The sequence below is a fragment of the Eumetopias jubatus genome, unplaced genomic scaffold, assembly GCF_037043125.1.
Source record: "Eumetopias jubatus isolate StellerSeaLion01/CBP00866 unplaced genomic scaffold, mEumJub1_p1.0 scaffold_5, whole genome shotgun sequence".
NCBI classification, from domain to species: domain Eukaryota; kingdom Metazoa; phylum Chordata; class Mammalia; order Carnivora; family Otariidae; genus Eumetopias; species Eumetopias jubatus.
Window position 1 is genome coordinate 26,480,475 of NW_028274811.1, and position 26,346 is coordinate 26,506,820.

General features: G+C 55.5%; 1 protein-coding gene across 2 annotated transcripts; it reads right to left on the reverse strand.

The window, feature by feature from the left end:
• Window positions 1-247: 247 nt before the first annotated feature.
• On the reverse strand, window positions 248-24,696 carry SEPTIN8 (septin 8). 2 transcript variants are annotated; one of them, XM_028103702.2, is made up of 10 exons: window positions 24,585-24,696; window positions 13,263-13,383; window positions 12,101-12,296; window positions 11,576-11,762; window positions 10,902-11,063; window positions 10,237-10,333; window positions 9,846-10,014; window positions 9,548-9,680; window positions 9,260-9,450; window positions 248-450 (listed from the first exon to the last, which is right to left on the reverse strand). In XM_028103702.2, the coding sequence occupies exons 1-10, from the start codon at window positions 24,612-24,614 to the stop codon at window positions 285-287; spliced, it is 1,452 nt and encodes a 483-aa protein (XP_027959503.1). In that variant the 5' UTR covers window positions 24,615-24,696; the 3' UTR covers window positions 248-284. The 2 variants fall into 2 exon arrangements, with proteins under 2 accessions (XP_027959503.1, XP_027959505.1); XM_028103704.2 differs by lacking the exon at window positions 248-450 and adding an exon at window positions 4,276-6,844.
• Between the last annotated feature and the right edge of the window lie 1,650 nt (window positions 24,697-26,346).

Consider the following 26,346-nt stretch of genomic DNA (forward strand, 5'->3'; position numbering starts at 1 on the left):
ATGACCATGTCAGGAAGCAGATTGTCTTTTCTCTCCAAGGTTGAAGCTCAGCTTGGCCACAGAATGAGTATTAAGCCTCAAGTCCCTTAGGGGCGCCATGGATGGGAATGAAAAGGGTGGGGCAACATTTGATGTTCCCTGATGGAAATTGAAATTGTTTGCACTTTTGGTCATTTATCTATGAAAGGTGGGGGGGGGGGGTTGTGTTCTAACATTAAAAACCACGGTCTCTAGTTCCACGCCCTTGTGGTCGTGGGCTGGCCCCACGTGGTGGAGCTGCGGCCTCAGAGGAATCCTTCCCTCCACGTCGCGTCCCTGACCAGGCAGCTGCAGCACTGTATGGCGGGCCACCAGCTGCTGCAGTTCAAGGGCTCCACACTGGCCTTGGTCATCATCACCTTAGAGTTGGAGAGGCTCATGCCCGACTGGTGTACTCCTATATCTGATCTGCTAAAGAAAGCACAGGTAGACATCAACTTTGCCCCAGACCAGGCTCTCCACGTTGCCCCTTTAGCTGACGCACTCTGCCCCCAAAATGGTACGCATCACCCTTCGTGGCCCTTGTGGGCTCCAGAAGATGCTCTGGCCACAGTGACTCTGTGAAGAGTCTCCCCTAAGGGCTAGGCTTTGTACACCTGGCATGTCCTCTGGATGAGTATGGGATACATGTTTCCTTTACTGGACCAATTGGTGGGTGTCTCTGACAGTAAGAAGAGCTTTATCTCAGTGGCAGCCCTTGTAGTCAAGAGGATGGGGTGAGGTCAGGGGGACATGCGCAGCTCAGGAGGAGGCGACCCTGAGCTTAATATGGGAGAGGTTAAATTTCAGGCCCCTCAGGCTTTATAGGACTATTGGGTACCAAGGACTGGGGTACCATGAGGCGGGTACGGGAGGGTCGGAATCCCTGAGGATGGACAGGGTAAGATGGAATGCATAGTTAGACTAACAACAGCTTTGCTGAGGTTGGAGTTGGATGTCCCTGAGATGGTGGGGTTAATGCTCTTAAGTCGAGCGGTTAGACCTTCCTGAAACTGCTCTATGCTAACATTTTAGCACTCAAAATTTGACTCAGGATGTAAAATGGTTCTGCTTCAAGGATGACCACTCTATTTTAATTCCAGGTCAGTACTGAGCAGTTGAGCCACTGCAAGGGACTGGTAAAGCAGCGCCTGGGAAGTTTGTAGTCGTCCTCCTGCTCAGACAACTTTCTGTCCCACCTCCCAGCCTCTGTGCCCCTACCCCTCGTATCCTCTAGAGCAGAATGGCAACCCCTTCTTGCTGGGACTCCTCTGAATTCTAGGCTTTATTGATCCTGTAACAAGGACGGGAAAAGGCACTGGAAAGCAACCGAGAAAAAGTTCCTGGGTCTTTAGAAGGCCATACAGAGGGAAAAAAAGGCAGGTCAGGGTCACTGGTGGGAAGGATAGTCTGAAAAATCAAGACCCTGCTTTCCTCTCTCCCATGGGTCTGAGACCAGGGTGAAGGAATGAATAGTCATACTGTAGCTTGGTTTTCCTTCTGCAGCAAGGGCTGGTATGGGTCGCTCAGGGAGGTAGAGTCAAAACAGTGGTGGGCCTTGCTCGGGTCCGAAGGGCCGGGCTGGTTCTGACCGACCAGTTCTCGCTGCTCCACTGGCCAGAGCTGGCCAGGTTCTTCCAACTTCCCAGGCTTACACCAAGCACAAACCTAGCACTTCAAGTCCCAGTGACCCTGCCCATCGTTGCAAAAATGGGACCATCTCTCCGGGTGCATTTCCCCTGACTTGGTCCTGACTTAGGTCTTCTCTTACAAAAACTGGATCATAAAGTATGCTTTGTTAAATGTACAGCAAGTTGATCAAGCTTAAAACATGTTTTTTCCTTTGTTACTCTTAATCAAAGTAGTCTGTTGGCTTAATTAGAGGAATTTTGTGCTAAAGAATGATCTTAGCAGCCGACACCCAGTGCGGGAAACACAGCTCTGAGAGCTTTGGGTTGAAATGAGCAGGTTCTGAGGCTGAGCCCGCTCCAGCCACGGTGCTGCTAGAAGGTGCTTACCAGCATGGCTGTGAGGGGGAAGCCAGCTCTCTGACACTGTGACACCACAGAGCCATCCCCTAGGCAGCCGTGTCCGCCAGTTGGAGCTGTGTCAGTTGTGCTGTGGATAGGAATGACCGAAGCACTATTTACCAGTGCTTGGTGAAGTCTTCCCGCCATGAGCAGTTTTTTGCAAGTGCGCTAAGCCTCAGGGACGGCTAGGAGGTGCAGAGGGGTCAGAGACCAGATAAACTATACTAATGTCTGTACAGATCTCTGCCTCTTCTCCACACAGATTTGCTTGTTGGAGCTTTTGTAAAAATAAACTTGAATTCCTTTCCCCCTTGTCAGAATCTTATTTTCACTGTATGAACTACCATGGATGTAGACTTGATAGTCCAGTATGCTTGGAATATCCTCTCCTGGGTCTCAGCAACAACTGTCCCCCGTCCAGCACAGATGGAGAGGCTGAGGGGCAGCACGCTGCTCAGGGCAACTCCCACTGGGGGCCATGGCTGCCTTCTGCCTCCTTCCTTGCACTTGGAGTGGGCACCACAGTGGGTGAAATATGGGCTCACAGTGAGGGCCCACCCGGCGCAGGCTGTCTCTGACTTTGGAGAACTGCAAGGTCTCTTACTCGGGTAGCTCTGGGGTGTAAGCTGGGTCCTCAGAGCTAATCTCTCAGTCAGAGCAAATGAGTAAAAGGAGAAGGCAGACCCGTGAGCCCCGTACTGGGAGAAGGTACAGCCAGCCCTGTTGTTCCATCTTTCAGTAAACCATGTGCCTCTTCTTCGGGAAAGCAAACTTGTGCATTGCCAAAGTACCACTTGTGAGTTTAAGAAAAGTCGTTACGCTGTTCAAGCGTGCCTTGGGATTCCAGGTCCCATCCAACTCTCCTGCTTTTTTTCTTCAGGAACCCCCTTCCCACCTCAGATCAGAGACTGGGGATCACTGTGGTGGGAGAAATATGGACACAATCTGTCCTGCTCTTGTCCCCATCTCCAGAAGGGCAGGGGCTGGTGAAGGACTGAGGCTGGTGAAGGACTGGGGCTGCAGAAAATGGAGATGTGCGGAGACTCGGGCAGATGGGCTGAGAGCAGGATAGGTGAGCAGCATGGGCCTTTTTACCTCTTATCCAAATACTACTTCCCCCAAGTGGGTGAGCTGAGTTGTACAGTGCTGCTCCCCCCACCAGTGAGGCCCTTCTCTCCCCTGGCTTTCCTGGAGAGTCTCTGTCCTTCAGAGCTCGGTGAAGACTTTGCTTCCCTGCTACCTGCCTCCCTGCAGGCAGAGCTGAGCGGTACTTTCATGAGAGATGTCTGCAACACAAGTCTCCCTGCTGGGCTGTCAGCTCCCTGATCTTGGACTCCCTCTCCTCATTTCGGTCTTCCCAGAGGTTAATCTAGTGCCCAACAGAGAAAGCGCCTCAACAAGTGGATCCACGAGCTTGTCATCGCTTCCCTCAACCACCAGTCTGCCCTTCTTCAACCAAATATTCACCCAACAGGGCATCCCACCTCTACCAAACCATCTCAGGTCCACCAACCCACACTGCCAAACTGCACACTTGAATTTGGGCTACATTTTCACTGTCCTTCTGTGATCCCACTGGGTTGCCACAGAGGAGCTATAGCTCAGGAGTTAAGGACACAGACTACCAACATTCAAATCCCCATCCCCCTAGATACTAGCTGTGTGACCTTGGGTAGCGACTTTACCTCTCTGTGCCTTACCTATGAAATGGGGAAAACAGTACCTAATCATAGGATTCTTATGAGGATGAGAGGAATTAATGCACGTAATGCAACTTAGAGCAATGGCTGATATACCACAAGAACTCAGGTATTAGACGTCCCGTGTCAAGCCTACTCCACAAGGACGTAGACTCTTAAAAGGCAGTGTTTGCCCTCTCCTGGTCCCGCACGCAGTCCCCCACTGAAGACGCCTGGGCCATAGGCTGTGACTTCTCTTCCCTAACTTTTTCCTCCACCCCACACCCCTTCCAAAGCCTTTCACAGATGCCCAGAGCAGGAGTCGCTGTTAAAACATAACTCCTACAGAAGCTGGTCAACCCCACAAAGTTCACAGAAAAGACAAGCTGTATTTTACCAGAGTTGTAGCAGATTAATAGGCTAGGAATTGGGTTAAATCAGAAAAGCTATTGCCAAAAAAAGACACCACAAAAACTCAAAATAAATGCAAAATTTAATGGGAAAAAAAAAGAGTACAAAGTGAATGGAAAAGAACAAAAACAGTCAATGTATGAAGGAATAAATGAATTCACAAGTGAAGCAGTTTTAGAAAAGCTTGTTAACATAACAGAGGAGCAAGCCACACTTCCCTCGGGCCTCTTATCCAGTAATACGAGCCCCACTTGACAAGCACCCACACAGAGACACACAGAAACATATATTCAGTCAGTCTGCACAGTTCCAAACCACCTAGACTCGGGTTACCCATCACCAGGGTGACCGTACGTCCCGGTCTGCCTGAGATCATTCCAGCTTACACCTGTTGATCTGGCATAATGACTAACAGGACCTCCTTTTACTCTGAAGAGTCTCAGTTTGGACAATAAATTACGTGATTCTACCCAAAATCAACTGGGCTTATGAAAGACATGATAGAAATGCCAGCGTAACCCCACTGACAGCCCTGATAGTGCCCAAAGATGATTCTGCAAAGGAGTGGCACATCAGATACCGCAGATAAGGCTCAGGTCCCGGGCGCGGGAGCTTGTTAAATAATGGCCCGGTGTAAGCTCTCCTCGTGCACCCAGGACTAGTTTGGTCTCAGCTAAAGATGATAAACTTCCAAATACAAGCAGCACAGACAGAGAAGTGCAGTGAGGCTCACTAAAGCCAACGGGGCCTGTGGAAGCAGCTCAGACCCCAGAAAATTTAACAGCGACGGCTCTCCCCAGAGATGCTGGGAAGCCTTGCACCCACAGGCAGGTAACCAGCCACAATTCTGGTGTTCCAGTATGCCTGGGGTGCAGCCCACAGGCTGTGGTGGATGGGTGGCGGAATATATCCACTGCAGCGTCCCCAGATTGGCCCATGAACCAGAAGTCTCCATTTCTTAAATAACCAGTGAATCTGCGGGGTCGCTGTGCCTCATCTTCAGAAATATGTTAGCTCACGGAGGCTATCTTAAAGGTCACACTTCAGCACAACTGAAGACACTCTCAGACATATAATCCCCCTAAAGCCAAGTCACTTGAGGCCCACGTGGGCCTTAGGTATATGCCCATTTGCCTTTTGAATGCCCACACCGAAGCCCCTCACAATCTGGATCCACCCCTGGTCACGGCAGGACACTTGGCAGAGTTTCACTCTGGGCATCCTCCCCACTCTGAATGGAGCCCCATCTTGGAAGCACAGCATGAAGCCAGGACTTGGTCCTGGAAATCAGCAAAGCCAAGGGGCCAAGGCAGAAAGGGGGAAACAGTGATGCGAAGGAGGTTGGAGGACAAGGAAAAACAAACGACCAATGCAACAATAAATTAGTGCAGCTTCCCAAGGCTTCCGATGAGGGAGTGCTCTAGACCGTGAGCTCCTTGAGGGTAGGGCTGCGCGTTATTCCGGGGAGGCTATGCCCAGCACAGTGCCCCATCAACATTACATGAGCTCCTTCCTTTGAGCTACTCATTTTTCATATCCTATTTTATCACGCCATATCCCCTGCCCTGACACTCCCACTGGCTCGCAAACCCACAGGAATGGAGAAGAATCAATGCCGCTAGTACTTTCTTAAAATGATCCCCTGAAGAACGCAGTGGAGAGGGGAAGGCTCCCTCGCTGGTAGCGTTTTCTGAAATTGTCCACACGCATCAGACACCTTCATCTCTTTTCCTTGTGACTCAGCCAGGAAAACAGAAAACAGTGACCTTGAGATAAAAAAAAAAAAAACCTTTTCCCGGCTGAGTCCCCTGGATTGGGAATATGCAGGCTTGGTTTGGGGGTCTTAGTTGGAGTCAGACGCTTAACACACACATGGAGTTGGTCCCTGTTTGTAGGCAGCACCTCTGGAGCCCACAGACAACGGCTTTGGGCTACTTTCCATTTACATTTGCATTAAAAACACTGGACGTGGTCCTTGTTCATGACCCACTTTCATCCGTAAAGAAATTCCGAACACTGTCCTCACAGGATGTTTATTGCCCACCTCTCCCTAATTATTATAGGGATGCTTGATACATAAGAAAGGTTTAGAGATATTTTTAGTTCTTAAAAATCAGGGAACCTGGGTTACTTATGAAAATAACGGGAGAGGGTATTATCTGTCTTCACACTTGTGCCAAAATAAAAATTTAGGAGTCTCCTAAAAGTTATTATTGGAATTAAGCTCTAGGTTAGAAAAATTAAAATGAAAGGGAATCGGGTGAATTTTGCAGCATGTATACCAGACCACGCGGCCGCACCTAGGGCACCGCATGAGTTGCCATCTTGACGCTGAACAATTAGGCCAAGCATCGCCGGCTGGGGCCTTCGCGAGAGTGGCACATAACTGCTCCGTCAAGGAATAGTGACACTGTAAATGGAAGACCAGCCACTGGCTCTGAAAAAAATAAACCTTGTCAGTTTTGGATTCCAGCATTCATGGCTTTGACGTGTTTGCATAGAGGGGGGTGGCCCGCCAGGCCCAGGGCAGCCTGGGGGTGGGGGCAGGGGACAAAGCAAGGCTGTAAACACTGGAGTCTGTACCGGCTCCCAGTCCGTCCTCACACCATGTTATGGGAGAAGAAGGGTCACAAGGTGTAACTCAAGCAACTTAACACATGAAAGTCTAAAGTCCGCTCTTGACATGTAAGTCTGTGCGTGCGTTAACTGAAAAATAAAAATAAAACAAACAAAACAAAAACAGACACATTAAAAGATACGCAGACGACCAAATCAAACAGAAACAAAAGACAGCAAGTTGGACGCTGGGAAAGGGCAGTCAGTTTGGCATTTGTGACGAGCAAAGCAGAGAATTCGCTTCAGTTTGTGGCATCCCAGGCTGAGGGTCAAGATCTGATTGGGAAGTAATTTTGCAAAAATGGATTAAAATTTGAAGACCAAGTATAACCCATCAAAGCAATTCAACTAAATGGTCATGAAAAACAACCCCCCCCGCCGCCACCACCTCGAATGCACTCCGCACTGACCCCCTTCCCAGGACAGGAGGAAGGAGCGCTCCTAGCCACCTTACCTAGCCCGCTCCTGGCCCCCCACAAGGCCAGCACGGGAGCATAGGGTCTCTCCCGGTGGCCAAACTGACTGAAGCTTTCTGGCATGTCCAGCAAGCAGAGAACACCTGTCTCCCAGACCCAGGCCACATGGGAAAAGCAGGGAGACCTGACACCGGGATGGACTCCCACCCTGAGGGCTGTGCCAGTGCCTGTGGAGCCAGCCTGCTCTCCACCCCCTGGCCCTGACCTGGCCACAGGTCCTTGTCTTCTGTTCCTGAGGGGTTTTTCCATAACTTATTTCCTAGCGGACTCTCCTTTTCTGAAACCAGATGGCCTGGGCCCCATAGGCAGGGAGCAGGGCAAAGTCTTGTTAGGTGCCAACACCTGGGACACAGACCCACACACCCTTTTCCAGGAGAAACCAGATTTGAGCCACTCCCTTAAAATCCACATGGATTCCAATTCACAGAGTCCCCAGGCTCACCAAGCTAAGAGCTGGACATGGGGCCGGGGCTGGAAACAAATGCAAAGCAGAGAGCAAATTCACACGGTGGAGGGTGGATTTGGGGCTAGCGTCCTCCTTGGGGACAGGCAGGGGATCATCTTTGCCAGCAGTGCCGGCAGATGGGGGGGTCACCAGTGAGCAGGATGAGGGAGACTATAGAAAGGAGAAGGGTCTGTCCCAAAGCAGAGGACAGGCCTTAGGCATAAGAACAAGCATTCAATTCCTAAATGCCTGGCTTTGTTCCCCTGGCCTCCCCCAGGGGGCAGCTCATGAAGTCTCTTTTCCTTAGATGTGTCTACGCCTCTGTGCCTACGCGTCTTGGGGGCTGTGTGTGTTGGCAGATACGTGGCTGAGTCTCTGCATGTGACGGGGCTGGAGTGACAGTAAGACAGACCGTGTCTGTGTAGGTGCGTGGGTGGGCGCGTGTCGGGGAACGCAGTGTTGCAGGTGGAGAGGGTGCTAACGCACGAGCAGCGTCGCAGAGCCGACAGCTTCCTATGCCCCGAATGGCCTTAACCACAGGGCAAGGAAAGGAGGGCCTGGATACACACATTCCCCAAACATTCTGAGAAGAGACGGGAGCCCAAGGAGCCCAAGAATGAGGGCAAAAATGGAATCACCTGCTCAGTCCTCAGCGGACAAGAGGAGGGTAGCTGACACAGGCCAGGGGCAGGGGAAGCCGGGATGGACGAGACCCCACAGTGTGATGTGGTATGGGACACTGAACGCAGTGAGGTGGAGGAGGGAGATCCCCAGGAGCCAGGGCATCTGCACTCCAGCTCAGAGTGCGGAAAGAGCCTCTGAGAAAAGCCAAGGAGAAATGACTCAGGGTTGCCCCCAGCTGGCCAAGAAGGTGACTGCACGCCTGGAGGCTGGGAAAAGCCCCCTTGTGCCCTCCCCAGTCCTCTCTCCTCCAACTCTAACTTGAGGGGCAGCCGCTGGATGGCACAGGACCCCCAGAGCCCCCTACGGGGAGCTGCTGTCCTTCCTTCCACCAAGCAGTGAGCCTACTACCCAAGGGGTCAGTGCTGCCTGGGCTCAAGTGCCTGCTGCCCTCCATCACCAGCTGCCAGCCGATGTGGGTCACCCATCCGCTGTCTCAGACACTGAGGGGGATGCACCACAGCGGCCCAAGCAGAAACCCCGGGAGCTTTTGGAATCTGGAAATGCTCACATTCCCAGGCCCTGCTCCTCTCTGGGCCTGAAAGGCCTTCCCTGAGACCTCTACACCCTCCCAGGGGCCACACCCTGCCTATATATATGGCCCAGTCTTCACCACCCCAGCTCTGAAGGGACTGTAGAAGGAGGGGGGAGAGAGAGGGGGAGAGAGAGAGAAGAGGGAAGGATGGGGGGGAGCAAGGGGTCACTTGTGTAAGACAGAGAGTGCACAAATACCTGGTATCCTGAGATACCAAGCTCCCCAGTGAGAGGGAAAGAAAGGTGGGCAAGAACGGGGTGGGAAGGAGAGCAGAACGGTGAACAGGCGCACAGGGGCGAGAACCAAAGTACGCTGAGTGGCGCCCCGAGGGAAAAAGAACCAGCGTGGACAGGGGGCCCACCACCTACTTCTTCTTGTCCTTGTCCTTCCTCAGAGGCTGCTGGGAGGTGGCATGCAAGGCCTGGGATTGCAGGGCCTCCACCGCGGCCTTCCTGCGGTTGAAGGCGTTGGTCTCCTCCTCCAGCTCCTGGCGCTTCTCCTCCACCTTGCGCTTCTCCTCCTGGTGGACCCGCTTGAGGTGCTCAAACTTCTCGTGGAGCTGGGAGCAGAAGCGGGGGAGCTCTGGCCTCGTGGGGATCCCGCCAGGCCCCGGCCTCCCTCGCCCGGCCCCACCACACGCCCGAGCCCGCACACACCTCCCTCTCCTTCTCCTTCAGCTCCAGCTCTGTCTCTTTCACTTTGTTGACAAACATCTGCCTCATCTCTTCCTCCTTCCTCTGCAGCTCGCTCAGGAACTCCTTGCGCTTGGCCTCGTAGGTCTCCTGCAAGCTGTGGAGGCCGAGAGAGAAGAGGCCGAGAGGAGGATGGCGGCGGGCTGGGGTGGGGCGGAGCCAGACACGGGGGACGGCGATGCTGGGGTCCCCGCAGCCCCTCTCCCCGGCTCACGGGACCCCAGGCACGGACGCCAGCGTGGCTGTGGAGACAGGCGGTCACCTGAAGGGCTGGCTGTCGCCGTCGCTGTCCTGGAAGCCCATCTCCTCCAGCTTGCAGCGCCGGTAGAGCTCGTAGTGCCGGCTGTGGGTCTGCTCTCGGAGGTCCTCCATGTTCACCCGGATCAGCATCTCCCGCAGCTTCACGAAGTCGCAGTGGGCCTCGTTCTCCACTGAAAGCACAGGGCACGTGGGCCATCAGGCAGGCATGCAAGCGGGCACGGGGAGGAAAGGACACAGGACAGCGGTCCAAGTGTTACGGGCAGACTCCGGAGGTGGGACAGGCAAGGGGTGGTCCCAGGGAGGGCACGGGACAGAGGCTGCGGGCAGCCAGGAAGGACAGGATGCTCCATCCGGGCCCCCGACTGCGGACACGCTCTCCCCACCACACTTACCCTGCACCACGCCCCAAGGGTACTGCCGCGCCCGGACCAGCTTGTTCCCCACCTTCACCTCCTCAGTGCTGCCCACCACAGCGAAGGGCAAATGTGCCTAGAAAGGAGCCCAAGGATGGCTGAGCCCAGGGCTGACAGACCAGTGGACAGACCCTGTCCTGGGCCCCAGGGAGAGGTGGCCAGACCTGAACAAGGCCTGGCCAGGGCTCACTTCCTGGCTCTCTTTTGGAGGAGTATCCTAGAGCCTCCAAACAGGAGAGCAGGCTGAACCTGCACCCCGTCTTCCTCATGTTCGAGGGGTCCTTTCAGCCCTTGGGCTCCCCAGAGGCCAGCAGAGGCTCCCTCACAGGACCTGCAAGCCTGGCTTTCTTCCAAGTTCCCAAGCCCTGGCATCTGGCCTGCTTACTCCTCCAGGTTTCAGTTCCTGCCCAGAATCCTTATCTTGTGAAACTTAAACTCAGGGAAGGCCCAGCACCAGCCCAATACCCGATTCCTCCCAGCTCCTGGCTGTAGGACATAGGGCCGTCTGGCTCCCAGATGCCCACCCGTCTTTCCTGAAGAAGCTAAGGCCGGGATGCTGGGAAACCAGAGTCTCCGGAGCTATGTGTCATAGATCTGTGCTGGCTCCAAGCCCTCTGGCCCCGAGGCCAGTGCCCCATGCTCACATTCATGACTGCGTTAATCTCGGCAACAGCCTCGTCATCAGTGGGAAACTGGTAGATCTGAACCCCATTGCTGACCAGCTCCCCCATGATCTTGATCTTGAACTTGTGGAGCTCGCTCTTGGAGATGGTGTCAGCCTTGGCAATGATGGGAATGATGTTCACCTGCCAGGATCAGGGGAAGAGGGGCAGCAGGTTAGTTCTCTCTGACTGTGGACAGCTCTGCCCAGGCCACATCCCTGCGCAGACAGGCAGGAGGCCACAGAGATGGAGCTGCTCCCATGGGCAGGCCCGGCTTGAACCCAGCCACTGGGACCTTTCTAATGGCTGGTGCTTCTTATAGCCCTGGTTCCCCCAAACCACCATTCAGCCCCAAAATTAGTCCTCTGGGCAGACCCAGCTTTGACCTGAGAATAAGAATCGATTCCGCTAAAAGGAAGGGGCTCAGGACCAGACCCATGAGACAGAGCTCTAGAGAAAGAGCCCAGAGTGAGGGGAGCCCACTGGAGGAGGGGGGACAAATGCAAGAGAAGACAGAGAGAGGGCCAACCCCCGGGCCTATCTGCAGGGCCCACAGCGGCAGAGCCCCTGACAGGGACCACGGCGGGCGGCCACACCACAGCCCCCAACTCAGGGGAGGGCCAGGAAGCCCAGGGAACAAGTCTGGGGGTGCTTACCTTGCTGTCTAGCTTCTTCATGGTCACCAGATCCAGGGACTTGAGGGAGTGCCCCGTGGGTGTGATAAAGTAGAGGCAGACATGGATCCTCGTGTCGTGGTAGTCAAAGAGGGAGCGGCGGATCTTCAGTTCCTCCTGCAGGTAGTTCTCAAACTGCGCATCGATGTAGTCGACTATGGGCCTGTAACTACAGACAGCTCCGTCACCCAGGAGGCAGGCACTGAGCTGCAGGGCGTGGGGCTGCCCACCAGATTCCCCTCTGTGGGGACAAGCGGCTTCTGCCTGGGGGTCCCTGTCTGGGGACAGGTGGCCGACCCTGTCTCCTAACCTCCAAAGAAGTCCTCAGGACCTCAGGTATTCCCCGAGAGGCCTTCCTCTGGCCCCTGTGAGGTATGAGGCTGGCTAATTCGTATGCGGGCAGCTTGGAATGATGAGTGCCAGGGCAGGGTGAACCAAGGCCGCCACGGGGGGAGGGAGGGACGGAGGTGGGATGAGACCAGGCGGGCCACCCGTCCCGCCTCTTGCCTCTCGTCCTTATTGATCTGATCCCCGAAGCCCACAGCATCCACAATGGTCAGCTTGAGGTGCACATTGCTCTCTTGGAGGTCATAGGTCTGAGGCCGCAGGCGCACACACTCCTCATGGTGACTGGCTTCCTCGGTCTCGAAGGTCGTGTTGAAGAGCGTGTTCATCAGTGTGGACTTGCCAATGCCAGTCTCCCCTGGGAGCAAGGAGTGGAGGAGAGGGGATGTCAAAGGCTGGAGCCGGGGCTGTCCCCGGCTGCTGACTAGGATGGGTGGGGCTCAGGCACCCTCAGCCTCCACACAAGAGAGACGGGCAGGCCGCTAACTCCATCCCTCACTGTTCCCCTCCCCAGAAACCATCCTTCTTGGTGGCCTCAAAAATAATGTGTGGAAGCAAGGGCCAGAAGGCTGACTTAGACATAAGCCATGGCTATGTGGGCAGCTGTGAGAGCCACTGGACAGTAGTCTCTGCTGGCCTCAGCGGGACCCAGTCACCTGCTCTGCACACCATCCTTCCTGGGCCTGGGCTGGTCATGGGCCCAGCAGGGCCAGGGTGCCAAGCCACCAGTGGCCTCTTGATCCATCTAGCTTTATCCGGCTCAGGATAGGCTTTCCCTGAGGCGCACCCACAGCCCAGTAGATGCCAGGGCGCAGACACCTGGGGAGGGTCTGACAGAGCTCTTTGTGCCCTCTGGGAGCCTTGAGGCACATGGAACCTCCCAGAGTCTGCCTGTTTGGGGCTCTATTTGTTCAGACGTGTGCTGGAGCTCTTACTGCATGATACTATAATAGACGGGGAGTCTTGTTTACCATAGTGTCCTTGACACACAGTAGGAACGACAGTAAATGTTCTTAACACAAACACACAAATCTAAAAACCTCTGTGATAAACACTCTCAGTTTACAAAGCATGTTCACAGGTCTAATTTTGTTCACTCTTCAAGGCCCCTGGAGTCAGGCCCCCCACCTCCGTCCTTGACCCTGGCAAAGACACCAGTCAAAGCGTCACCCTGACCCCCCCCCCCCCAAAGAGTCTCTCTGCCTGGGAGGTCCCTGGTAGCTCAACAGGTGGACAGGGCAGCAGCGCCCCATCTCCTCGGTGGCTCCTGTTCCCTGCCCCCCGCCCCGGTCTGAGACCACCCCAGCCAGACCATGACACATACCCACGCAGAGGATGTTAAAGCTGAAGCCCTGTGTGACCGACTTGCTGACCAGCTGGTCCGGGAGGCTGTCGAAGCCCACATGGCCCCCAAGGGACAGGGTCCGAGGCTCTGGCTCTGCATTCTGCCAAGAGAGAAACGGAGCAAGGCAATGAGCCCACTGGGGAAGGGGGGCCACATGGGGGAGAGGCCAAACCCCAATGTCCCGCCCCCCCTCCGACCCTTGTCTGAATTCTCAGCAAATCTCAGGACACAGTGTGAGCGCACCAGAGCACAAACTCCAGGAGGAGCTTCTAGAGGGGAAGCCCGGTGCACCTCAGGGCGCCTGATTCCATCCCAGAAAAGGGCTTTCACCCATGCCTCTTCTCTACTGGGGTGTCTCCTGGCACGGATGGCCCAGGGAACCATCTATCCTAGTTGCTCTCCCTGAGGGCTCACCTGTCCTCCTGCCCAAGAGGGGGCCCCAGACAGTCCCCAGATCTTAAATAAAGATTTCAAGAGGCCAAGATTGGATAGCATGTATGTTCCAGCAGCTCCCTCCCAGACCTCACAGACACTCCTACTGAAGCAGGACTCAAGCAGAGACAGGTCTGGCCTGACCCCTTCACACCAGTTCTCCATCAAAGGGCCTCCCCGCCACCAAGGGGCCGGGCTCACGGTTCTCCACGCGCACCCCTTGCTCCGCATGCACCCAAGCATGGAGTGCACAAATGGGCCCTGCTCACGGGGCCGGTGCTCCCTCACGCCCGCCACTGGGTCTCAGGGCTAGTCTCTGAGGCACTGTGACTGAGGCCTCATCCCTCCTGCCTCCGTGCTGCCCTCTAGGGACTCCCAGGCTCTGGCTCATGCCATCCGCCCACACCCACTCCAGCCCTGGTTGTTTAGACAGAGGATTCTGGATGAGAACGTGGAGGCCTGGCCTCAGGAGAAAGGCAGGCAGCAGGTCCCGAGTGAGCTGGGGCCACTGGAGCTGGTCCACAGCACTATAAAAAGAAACCACCAGGACCCGAAGCAGAGGGTCAAAGTCAGACTCCAATTTGTGCGGATGATTTCTCCGCTTCTCTGGGAATGGAGATAAAATGCTGTCCTCCCAAGGGAAGGTTCCCAGGCTCAGCCTTTCCAGCTTCGGCCCTTGTGAGGGCAGGCCTCCGACAGCTTCATGTTGGGCAGAAACGCTTCTGCTCTATTCTTGAGCCCCTCAGCCCTGGCCGCCCACTAGAAAGAGCAAGGCCAGGGAAGGGCAAAGGTGTGAGTCCCATCCTGCCGTCCTGTCCACAGCCCCAGCGGGGAGGAAACAGGCCCAAATGAAGGCAGCCCTGGGAGCTACTGATCAGTAGGACGGTGGCAGTTCTCACGCCAGTGGGGATACCAGTGGGCCCGGCCCTGGCTGCCCGCCCTCCTGCAGAGGGATCTGCTCAGCACCTCAGCCCTCCCTGACTCCTTAGGAGCCACAGCCTGTTGCCTCAGCCTGAACCCCTCTAACCATTTTCTCCTCCCAACCACAGCCCCCTGGCACATACACTCAACCTTCCCTCTTTGACCAATGATGCCCATCCCTCTCCCCGCCCCCACCCCCACCCCTGGTTCAGTCACTGCAGCCTTCAACTGATGATGGCCAGGTGTGTGTGTTGGCAGCCTAGACTCCACGTGGACCCTCTGGGCACTTGTACCATCTCTTCGAACAAGTCAGGGTTAGCCCTACACCTGCTCTCTGATAACCCTCTCACCACAGAGCCTCTGTTCTTACAGCTGACCCTTTCTCCGTCTCCTCTCTCCCCAGGGGATCATGTTACAACCTCCCCACTCAAGCCCAGGCTCCCCCCAGGACTGCAAACACGACCCAACAGAGAGGCCCCAAAGGCAGCTTCCTCTCACTGGTGCCCACGTTGGAAACAGTAAAGAGAGCATAGGATGTCCTGGGTCAGGTCCAAAGCCCCCAGCATGGCATTCTGGGCCCTTGATGGTCTGAGGCCTTCCTCGAAGACTCAGCCAGTTTAACTCTGGATTCATTCTTCCAACCGGTCCCTATCTCCGGGCTCCACAGCTCACTCGCCCTCTTCCCAGGCACCTGCCCCGACCTGGCCCTATACACTTCCATTCCACACCCCTCCCTTGGCTGTGACCCCATTTCTTTGCACTGTGTGTTGTCCTTTTTTTATGCCTCCGGGTTTTCCAACTCTTCCGTAAGTTCCTCGAGGCTGCTGCAGGCTGGGGGAGGTCAGGCTTTCTGCTCTTCCCACCCTCCCACCAGTATGCCCAACAAGCCACACAACGCCGCCATTTATAAGCCACTGAACACTGCCTTCAACCGCTACGGCATCGGGGGCATCTGCCCACCTCACACAGAGCTGCATTATGTAGTCTCGGTTCCACCTGCTCATCACAGCCTAAGGATCAAATGGAGGACAGAACGGTTAGTCTAGAGCGTTTTTTTTTTTTTTTTCCAGGCGAAACTGAAAATCTCCAAAATTTAAGGCATGCTGTGCTTGCAGAGCAGGCTCTGTGTTTATTCATCCTCTTCTTCCAAGGGTGACACAATCAGGATGCAATCCAACATCCTGTAGCCTGCCGCCAAAACCCACCCAGTCAGCTGCGTCTGGAAACCACGCGCGCGCACTCGGCTGCAGAGTCCTTGCCCAGGAACAGAGACCATCCCATTTCTGAGTTTCCCACTCTCTCACAGTTCCAGGCTCCTAAGGCTGAGAGCAGCCCTAGGGTCGGGGGGGGGGGGGTCCTCACGTAAGTCCACCTATCTTCCCTCGCTCAGCTAGCCCTGGCTGCCTTCACCCACACAACTCCCAGGCTCTCTCTGGAGAAGTGTGTGGAGTCCAGGGAGGTGTTTATCTCCAGACTGTGGCCCAGGCTGCACTCTGTCACCCCAGGGACCACAGACCTGGGGCAGTCGACGCCTGCTCAGGAGCTTCGGGGCCCATGGGAGTGTCAATCTCCAGGGCATGCGTGCACACACACATATGCACACACACACAGAAGAATGGCCACTGGTCCTCCTTCCCTGGTCTGGGGAGACTGATCTGACTTCCTGGCTCTACTGCGGTGTGACTCTCACTAACGCCAACCTCTCTGATCCTATATTTGGCATCAACAACATATGATCCAAGGTGCGCTGCTCACTCCAAGGTGCCTGAACCAGGTGTCTCTGCTGACCCAGGCTTGGAGGAGCCAGCAGCCCCCGAAGCATCACCGGCATGTCTCAGCTAACACAACTCAGGAAGAAACTTCAGATCTCCCAATGGCTACCTGGTGATGCTGCAAAATGCCCTGCAATTTGCAGGTAAGACTTCAGCTCCCACTCTAAGGGTAGGTCCTAATAGCCCTGACCCCATCAGCATGATCCCATGGCTGGCTCAGGGACAGGCAGGTGACCCAGGCTAAACCTGGATGACCATCTCGTAACCATGGGGGAGCTAGCATCAGGCTGCAGCCCATTCAGAGGACGGCAGTGCCAAGAAAACCACGGAAGAGAGAGAGCCAGTTTCTGCTCTACCTCCGGACTTTTCCCTTTACCCCTGGCCACACCTCCCCTTTACTGCCTCAGCTAGTTGAGTGGGCCTATCCAGCACTCACAACTGAGAACATCCTGACTGCTAGGGTTTCCAAAGTGACACTCTGAATGCAGAGGAACAGAGAGAAAGCGAGGAAAGTAAGCACAGGGAAGGAAAGAGTGCACAAAGTAAAACGTCTCAGCGTTTGCAACCAAAGAAAGGAACAGAGGTCAAATGAATGACCCAACACCTCACTGAGGACCGCTCTGTGTAAACTAAGCTAAGTGGCTTACAGGCTCCTACACAGTCCCTCCCCACCCTGTGTGGCAGACACCATTATAATCCCCATTTTATAGGTAAGGAAACTGAGGAGTACGGACACTTCGAGAACAAACTGGGGCAGAGCCAGGATTTGAGAGTAGCCAAGCCCTGGCCCCAAACCACCAGGCCATACTTCCTCCCCTGTTCTTACAAGGCTCCTGACCCCTTCATTGAGTCACTTGGCACACATGCATGGGACCCATCCGCTGCATGTGCCAGGCCCTGGGATGGCTGCCAAGGAAAAAATGAGGACACTGGATCCTAGACCTCGGGGGCTCAGTTGAACAGTTTAAATTCAAAGGCCTAGAGAGGCCAGGCGGGTAATGTCAATGGGTGAAGAGGAAAAAGTAGAGTCGTAACAAGGACAACAATACCTAACAGCTATGGAGTGCTTACCACATATGGCTCTAACTGAGAGTCATTTTGTCCACGCATCAGTCCTGTGAGCTAGGCCGTCATATCACCTCCATCAAACAGATGAGATAACCGAGGCTCCGAGAGATTAAGTAATTTGCACTGCTCAGGCGAGTGAAGCCAGGATCTGAATGGAGACAGGATGACTGCAAAGCCCACGCTTCCAGCCACATCACTGCACGGCTTGCTGGCTGTGAGACCTGCTGACTTGGCTGAGTGTGGGGTCCCCCAGGGAGAGGTGGGAACGCCGGGGAATTGCAGAGCCTGTGCTTGGTCCACAACCACCGTGGAGCGGCAACTCCAGCCAACCGTGGGAACGTAGGCCCGGTGCTGCCAGATCCAGCAATGTTTCAAGAGAATCCACAAATCTAGATCATCACATGCAATCCCCTAATTTTTAAAGGTTGGCACCCAATACAAATTGGGAATGCCATGGGGCCCAACACAACCTGTCTGGGGCTTGTACCTGGTCTGTGGCCTGACAATCCGCAACACGGCGTCTGGTAGGACAATGAGCCGGAAGGACAACCCACCCGGTGTCTCCACTCTTGGGGTGCGGAGGCCAGCAGGAGAGTGCTCTGCAGGAGGAGTCTTCAGTGAGACAACTCAGCTCAGCCCCTGGTGAGGAGCGGGCCCAGCTTCTGGCCCTGTGCACACCTCCAGGTCCCTGAGGTGCTGGCTCAGGGGCTCCAACTGTCCTCAGAGCTCCAGACCAGAGAGTCAGCAGCTCTGAGCCCTACACACACAGGGCCATTATCCCCTCTCTCATTCCTAACAAGCTTTTCGCTCCTGAGCCAGGCCCCGGGCTTCCGTGACATCATTTCTTAGGCACATCAAAGTCAACAACCCAAATAACCACTCAGGCCAGCCATGTTCCTCCGTGTTCCTCTGTGCCCGGCCGTGCAGAACAAAGTAGAGAATGGCATTCTCTTATGCAGCCCGGTGGATTACGAGGATGTCGCTTTCCTGACCAGGAAACGCTCTGTCTGAGCTTTCAGGAGCATCCCTAATTGCCAGCCCAGAAGAGCTACTCCTCTCACCAAGAAGAGAGGTGGGCTTTGGAGAGAAACCATGTCTGAAAGCTCGCCCACACAAAAACATGATTTTATCCTGAAGAAATTAGAAATCTGCTGAATGTCTGAACCAACAGAGCCAAAGAAGGTGTGGATGAATAGAGAACTCTGAAGTCAAACCTCCCAAACTCGGTTGGTCATTGGGATGGAAGCAGAAACGGTACCCCACTGTACGGGTATGTGGCTCCTGAATCCTGGACAAAGAGCAACTCCCCACCCGAGGCCTTCCAAAGAGTTCTCCGGGGCCTTGGTCTTCAGACAACTCTTTTCCCCCAGGCTCCCAGGCCTAGAACCCACTGGCCTGAGCACCTGCCAGGCAAACAGGAAGCCCACTCCCCAGGAGAGCCCCAACCCTAGGGAAGCCCTATGAATGTTGAGCAACGGACCCAGGAGTCATTGCCCCACTGGGAGCCTTCTCCACCCATGTTCCTGGCACAAACCACACTACCCCCGGCTCTAGCTACTCCAAGCAGCCTGGGCCTTAAATAGCCAGAGCAGAGGCCACTGGCCAGAACCCATGGTCATAGCGCAACTGTCCTTGAGTCTGAGAGGAATCCTAGGAATTTTCCCAGGAAAGGCTTAGGCTCATATCCCAGGATTCCACAGCAAGCCTCTAAGCCCAGGTCAAAGGTTACGGGAAATAACCAAAGAGATGTGTGCGGGAGGGAGCAGGGGAGAATGTTGCTCCCCTGGGCCAGGAGGGAAGGACAGAGGCAGGATTCACCTATCTGTAATCAAGGAGACACCTGTGAACAAAAGCGTCTCTCTCCTAATGCAGCATCAAAAAAAACAAAAACCTGGCGGGAAGACACGAGCCGGGATTAACCTGCATGGTGCTAGCGTGCAGGGTGGACATAATGACAGACACCAGCTAGGCCCCAGGAGGAGGCCACCATCATTCTCAAAAGGCTAGTCATCTCTTCCTCCCTCCTGGGAAGTAAAGGGGCTTTAGGAGCAAAACTACCCCCCAGGAGCCTAAGGCCACCCCACGCCCTGACCCCTATACTCCATTCTCTCTGCTTCCCTGTCTCACTAGCAGGCACTTTCCTCCCTTTTCGTGCACACAGAAAACCAGGACTGCCATTTGGCAATATAGGATAGTGTGTTTCACACTTCTCATGTCAAAATAAGGTTTCTAAGAAGCCAAGCGCAGTTACTGGTCTCTAGGTCCAACCAGCTTGCCCCAAGCCTAGGACGCAACAACTTCTTGGGCTTTATGGTGCTGTCCGAGAAGGAGTGGTCCTTTCCACCATGGAGCAGAAGAGAAAGACGCTCTGGGCCTCAGAAGGTACTGCAAACCCATGTGTTCATACCTTCCCACTTGGCTCGGGGACTCCGGCAACAGCCCCCACTGCTTTGCAGCAGGGAAAGCCATAAGTGGTCTAGACACCATTGGAAGGAAACAGACTGTGTTCCACAGTGAATGAGATCCTACCCTTGGAAGGGGGGATGTGGACATCGAAGGTGACCCTCTCCCTCTCCAATCCCAGGATGGATGCCGGCACTGGGAAGGGGTGGAGAAATGCAAGGGCACCAACATGGGCCAGTGGAGGCTCAGGGCTGCAGTACTATAATTCTGCTGCTTGGCCCATTCATCCCAGCCCCAGGCAAAGTATCAGATTCGCACCCTGGCCCCACAACCAGGTCCGGAAAGTGGACTTGGGTTCGTGTCCAAAGCCTCTCCGGAACCCTGGGCCCCAGGTGGCCCAAGCCCCAGAGGCCCCCCCAAAGAGTAGCTGGCACCTGCAATCTGAAATAGGTCCTTAATTCCCTCCTCCCCTGACTCTATCCCTCTAACATGGCTTCCAGGATAGGGACCAAGAACTGCCTAGAAGCCATGTGTTCTGAGGAGGAGAATATCTAATTTGCGCCAAGACCACTCAAGGCAATTCAAGTAAAGATACACCCGAGATGCCCCTTGCCCTGTCTTCCACCACCTCTTCCCAGCCACGGTCCCTCATACAAGTCCTGAGGATACAGATGTCTCCAGCAAAGAACACTCCGACTCTAGCATGAAGGCATGCTGCCCTTGGAAAATAGCCCTTCCCCGGTCAGACGGGTCTCCCTCCTGCCTGCACAGCTCCAGGTCTGGCTGTCTGGGAAAGCTTGGGCCTTGGGGGCCACGCCTGGGGATCCCAAAACCCATGCCGGCAGCACAGGGGCAGAACGCTTGGAGAGGCTGCAGGGGACACACAGAGGCCAGCCAGCCCTCAGGCCCTTTGCTCTGTCATCCTGCACCTGCTTTCTTCTGGTAGCTGGACCCAAGCCACAGAGACGTTCATGGTAGTTAATGCCCCAAATACGTACCTCCACCTCGCCCATCTTACAGCCCAAAACTCAGAGGGCTTCACCCTCTTTGTCATCACAAGGGTTACTTGGGTGCTGGGGTTGCGTCTCAGGCCTAAACTTACCAATGACCAGCGTCGGCAGCTTCACCCAACTGTAGGCTGCCGGCATCAACAACCAGATGGGCACAAAACATCCAGAGCCCTCCCTGACATCCAAAGCTTTCGACAGAAGTCAGGCCTGGGGTCCCAGCCTCCATCCATTCTCCCATCTTGCTGGCACTGTAATTAGGCTCCTTCTTGCCACCTTCTCTCTTTCTACCCTGGTAAGTCCCTTATCATGTGTTCCCTTGGATCACCAGTGCCTTCCCACCAGCCTCCCTGCTCTGACCCGTTCCAAGCAAGATCCCAGGCAGACCTTCCCAAAGTTGGCATCCATAGCAAGGCACAATGCCCATGAGGGAGGTGGGGCAGAGCTGCAGCCTTGCAGGTGGTGCTCACTTAGGAACTCTCAACCCCACCAGGCACTGAGAGCTTCACAGATGTCCCTTGCTGAGAGAGAGCTCTCGTCTCTCAGAACGGCTCAGCAGGAGATGCCTGGCCATTTTTACAGAACAGGGAGATACCACTCCATGACAGAGCCCTGTTGCACGAGAGAGTTGCCTCCCACACACCCCTTCCCACCAGTTTTTGCTTCAGGGAGGGAATTGGCACTCCCCGGATGGCCTGCTTCTTGGGGAAGTGTCAAGATTACAGGGGTGACAACGGAAGTGACAGATGGTGCCGGGGATAAAGCGGAGATGGCGGGAGGGGGGGAGGAGGTGACTGGCTGGGAGGAATGCCAGGCGTGAGGCTGCCATGCTGCACGCTGCTTCCCTCTCCGCCCCCCCCCCCCCCCCCCCGCTCCCCCAGCCGCACTTTCTCCTGGCTCTAAAGCCTCCCTCACCTTGGAGGGAGATTCTGACAGAAGAAACACAGGAGATGGCCCTGGAGGCAGGAAACTCCGGGACCCAGTAAGGGGGGGAGGGGATCCTAGTAAGGAGGAGGAGCACAGCAAGAGTGCACAGGAGTCTGGCTGCTCAAGGAAGACAAGAGGCACCAGAAGGCTGTCCGAGACATGCCCATCCAGGAGACGTCAACCCTAACCCCCCGGCTGACCTAGGGTTGAGCAGAGGCTAGCCCGGATGTAAAGGCTACCAAGACTACTTATATCATGCTATGTGGGGAATAGGAACCCAGCACTGACCTCGAGGTACAACTCTGTATGCTCACCTAAGCTCCAGGATGAGACAGTTTCCAGGCCAGCCAGGGCTGAGCTGACCACCAAGCCCGCCTGGGGGGGGGGGGGTGCAGGGAGTGTACACCTACCAAAGCTCCATCAAATCATAGCCTCGTGGCCAATGCTTAACACCAAAGTCAACCCTGAGGCTGGAGAGACACCTAACCATATCTCTAAACATGCCATAGACTGCAATTAACCTTCCACAAACTCTTTGAAGAGTATTAGTACGGTTGGGCCCATTTTACAGCAAGATAGAAAAAGAAATGATTTTCCCAGGATGACAAGCCAGGAGAAGAGAACGGAGTCCAGACTCCGAAATTCAGGCCAAACCCCACCCAAGGTCTCCACCCAAATTCAACCCTATGCGAGTCCTCCCAGGAGGCTGACGGCTCAGAGCGTGGAGGGTGTGGAAGGCGTCCATCCAGCCAGCTTAACCCGGCACAGTAACCAAGGCCCCTGAGCTCAGGCCGTACAACCATACCTGAGTCAGTCCCGTCTGTGCCTTGACCCAGCAAGGAGATAATACCCGAAATCCTCACAGAAATGCCAACACGGGAATCTAAGGGGGAAGGGCCTTGCCACGCCACCTCCCGGCAGTGTTATCAGGCCTCTCAGCTCAGGGTCTGAGGACCATCTCTGGGCGTGCAGTGACAGAAGCCCCAGGGAGGGCACCGAGTAACCGAGCAAACTCCTTTTCTGCTGCCTTCTTACACAGAGGGCCAGTGTCCACATCCACCCGGACACTAGGTATCACGTGTCATTTGCTGAATCCTTACCACGTGCCAGACACTGCTGTAAGTACCTCACCTGGATTTTCCTACTGAACCCACCCAATAACCTTAGGAGGAAGGTAATATTTTTATCCGAATACACACAGAAGAACACTGAGGGGTTAACTAACGTGCTCAATGAGGTCACATGGCCAATAAGTAGGAGTCTAGGATTCATATCGGGCAGTCTGATTCTGGTTACTCTACATACCGTTCCCACCGGCAAGACCAACTGTTAGAGCAACCTCTGGCCACAGACAAGACTCAGACATAACTTTCTGGTCAGCTGGGCACAGAAAATGTACACAGACACGCATGCACAGATGCACAAACACTCCCAGATCTCTTGGCCTCCAGCTAATCAGCAGGTCTCTTAGGATTCAGGGACTGCCCTCCTTGGGTACATAAATTCCAATTTACAGTGCAGGGGTGAGGTAAATCTCTAATTCACCCAACCTCTGAGTTGGCTCCTCCTGTAGTTAAACTTACTTGACTGACACAGAGCCCCCTCCTCAGTGGGAATAAAACACCTCAGAAATTATGAAACCAAAAGCTCCTGCTTCAGTTATGCATATTTCCAAAGTAGACCAACAAATGTATTTTCAGATTAAAGGGTAAATTTACATACATAAATTCAGATGATAGTATTTATAGCATTAATTACATAAGTCCTAGCTCCTTAATTTAGCCCCAGAACCAATTCCTTATCAGTCACACATTCAACATTTTCCCCCTCCCCCCCTACAGCCCCAGGCCCTCCCTCCCCCTTCCCGCCCGACCGGGGCCTCACTTGCTGGCAAGAGGACACAGCTCCCTTCACTGTCACAGCCCAGCCTCCCAGACACACCCAGATCCAGCCTTAGACACCAGGGGACAAGCAGACACAATCCCCGAAAGGCTCCCCTCACCCAGGTGAATGATAAACACCTTCAGGAAGTTGGTTATTGGTGGGCTCAGCCCCACAGACACCCCCGCAGGGACCACCGGAGCCGGTAGCCCGGCCGAATGGGGCCCAAACAAACATCCACTTGGCTGAATCTAGAATCGCTCGTTCCCGGGGCAATGGCTGCCTCAGACCGGATCACTGAGGCGGGACCTGCCTGGCTGGAATCGCCCCCAGGATCTGGGCGCTTAGGTGGAGAGTGGGGTTGGGAGACGAGTGCAGAGGGTAAGGCAAAGCAGGCCCAAGGTCTTCAGGATCCAAGTCTGCAACTACCCTGAGCTCATCTGAAGGGCTCCTTCGGATCCTTCTGGGCTTCATTCTCACAGGCTGTGCCCATTCAACAGCACCTGCGCGGCTAGGAATCTCCCCAGCGAGATGTGGGGGTCGGGAGGATCCTGGATTCCCCACCCCCACCCCCACCCCGCGCCTTCCTCCGGCTCCTGGCGCCCCAGTCTGTCCTCGCACCTGGCCCGAACCAGGCAGGTTATTTATTTGCTCCTTCCCGCGAAAGGGGTCTGCCTCTCGTGTGCCCAAGGGGGGCGCCCCCGCCCGACGCCCCGGGACCCCAAGCTAGCGCTGCGAAGAGCCCGCTTGGGTGTCCCCAAGCCGGCCCCGCGTCGAGGCCCGGCCGCGCGGAGCTGACAGCCCGCCTGGCGCCCCCGGCCAGCTGCAGGGCGGCCCCCTCCCCGCGCCCCGCGCCTCCCGCGCGCGCCGCGGCCCCGCAGGGCCCTCACCGAGAAGCGTTCCAGGTCAGTGGCCGCCATGGCGAGCTCGCACCGCGCGGGCGGGCCGGGGCGAGCACCCGGGCCGCGACGGGGACCAGCCGGCTGCGGGACGCGCTCCGCCCGGGCGGCTGCGGCTGAATGGATCCAATATGGCCACTTCCTGGAAACTCCCCTTGGCGGCTGCGGCGGGAGAAGTCGCGGAGCCGCCCCCGCCCCCGCCCGCGGGACCGGCCTCCCCGCCCGGCCCCGCCACGAGCGCAGCCGGAGCCCCGCTTGGACGGCCGGGGGTCTCCGCTGCGAGGCGGGAGGTGCAAGCTGCGGGGGCTGCTGGGACTTGTAGTCCGCGAGTTGGGGGGCCGGGAGGGCAGTGCTTGGGGGGCCAAGGGCCGATGCGCGTCTCTCTCGGAGGCTGGGGCCGAGCGCGGGTGGTTTTGACAGGGCCCCGCGCGCTAGGGAGCCACTTCCTTGGCGAAGAGAGTGGGGTGCTGCGAGCGCCTAGGGGTGTCCCCCACCAAGCCGCCTGCACCCCGTCGGAGCCTGCAAATGCCCTGGGACCACCGGCCAGAGTGTCCACGGGCTACTTGCTGCCCATCCGGGCCAGGAGAGGCCCCCTGAGCCTCGTATGCCCGTGCCCTGGGCCCCACCTGATGCTCTGATCGGAGCCAAGGCGGGACCCGGGGCGGGACCCGCGAGTCCGGCCGGGCGGCCTTCCCGGGAAGGGACCAGCCTTCCGCTCCTGCAAGTTGACTCCTTGCGCAACGAAGGCGCAGGATGCTCATTTCACCTCGACGGTCAAGGCACCAGATTGCAAGTTGTCATCACCCCGCCCCAGGGACTTGGGGCGACGTCGGGATGGAATCTGGGCCCTGTGCAAAAGAGAATCACAGATCCCAATGCGTGCACGTTCTCTCTGCTAACCGTACCACTCACACTGTGCACAAATCTCAGAGAAACAACACTTCTGCCCAAGCCGATGGCTTCAGTGAGCTCTGGTCCTTTTCCCTGACTACCAGTACAAAATCTAGCTCCAAATCTAAAAACCTCCTGTTTTCTTACCCTTCCTTCTGCCTTTCTGCTTTCTGGGAATATGGCCGGGTTGGCTTCCTGCTCCTCCACTGGCCTCATCTCCCCACCTCCCCCTCATCACTCCCAATACCTTCCTGACAAAAAAACCTGGCCTGTCCCTCCTACTCAGAAACTTGTGCTGGCTAGAGGTGCCCAAAGACCATATCTGGACTTGGCACATCTGGATTTAAGAGGATCCCTCTTCCTGCCCCTTCCACTGGCTTGCACTGGAGACCTTGTTACCCTGAAATGGCTTTCTCCTCTTCTCTCCCAGGCAAATTGTAGCTTGTCACTAAAGTGAACTGACTCGGGGCGCCTGGGTGGCTCAGTCGGTTAAGCGGCTGCCTTCGGCTCAGGTCATGATCCTGGGGTCCTGGGATCCAGGCCCGCATTGGGCTCCCTGCTCAGCGAGGAGCCTGCTTCTCCCTCTCCCTCTGCCTGCCTCTCTGCCTACTTGTGCTCTCTCTCTATCTCTCTGTCAAATAAATAAATAAAATCTTAGAAAAAAATAAAGTAAACTGACTCCACTGGTCCTTTTGGACTCAATGTGTTCACTTTGTTCCTCTCTATCATGGCGTTTCATATGCTGTATAGTAGTTATCTATAAGAAATAGGCAGAGCAGTGGTAAAGTGAGTTGGATCAATGGCAAACCTCCTGGGTTGGAATCCTGCCTCCAATCCCATGCTAACTTTTTTAACCTTACAC

Excerpts from the sequence above, each read along its gene's own strand:
- SEPTIN8 (XM_028103702.2), bottom strand. The coding sequence starts at position 24,614 with ATGGCGGCCACTGACCTGGAACGCTTCTCG. Across the intron at positions 13,384-24,584 it reads CTGACCTGGAACGCTTCTCG|AATGCAGAGCCAGAGCCTCG; the intron begins GTGAGGGCCCTG and ends CTCTCTTGGCAG. Across the intron at positions 12,297-13,262 it reads CTTTAACATCCTCTGCGTGG|GGGAGACTGGCATTGGCAAG; the intron begins GTATGTGTCATG and ends CCTTGCTCCCAG.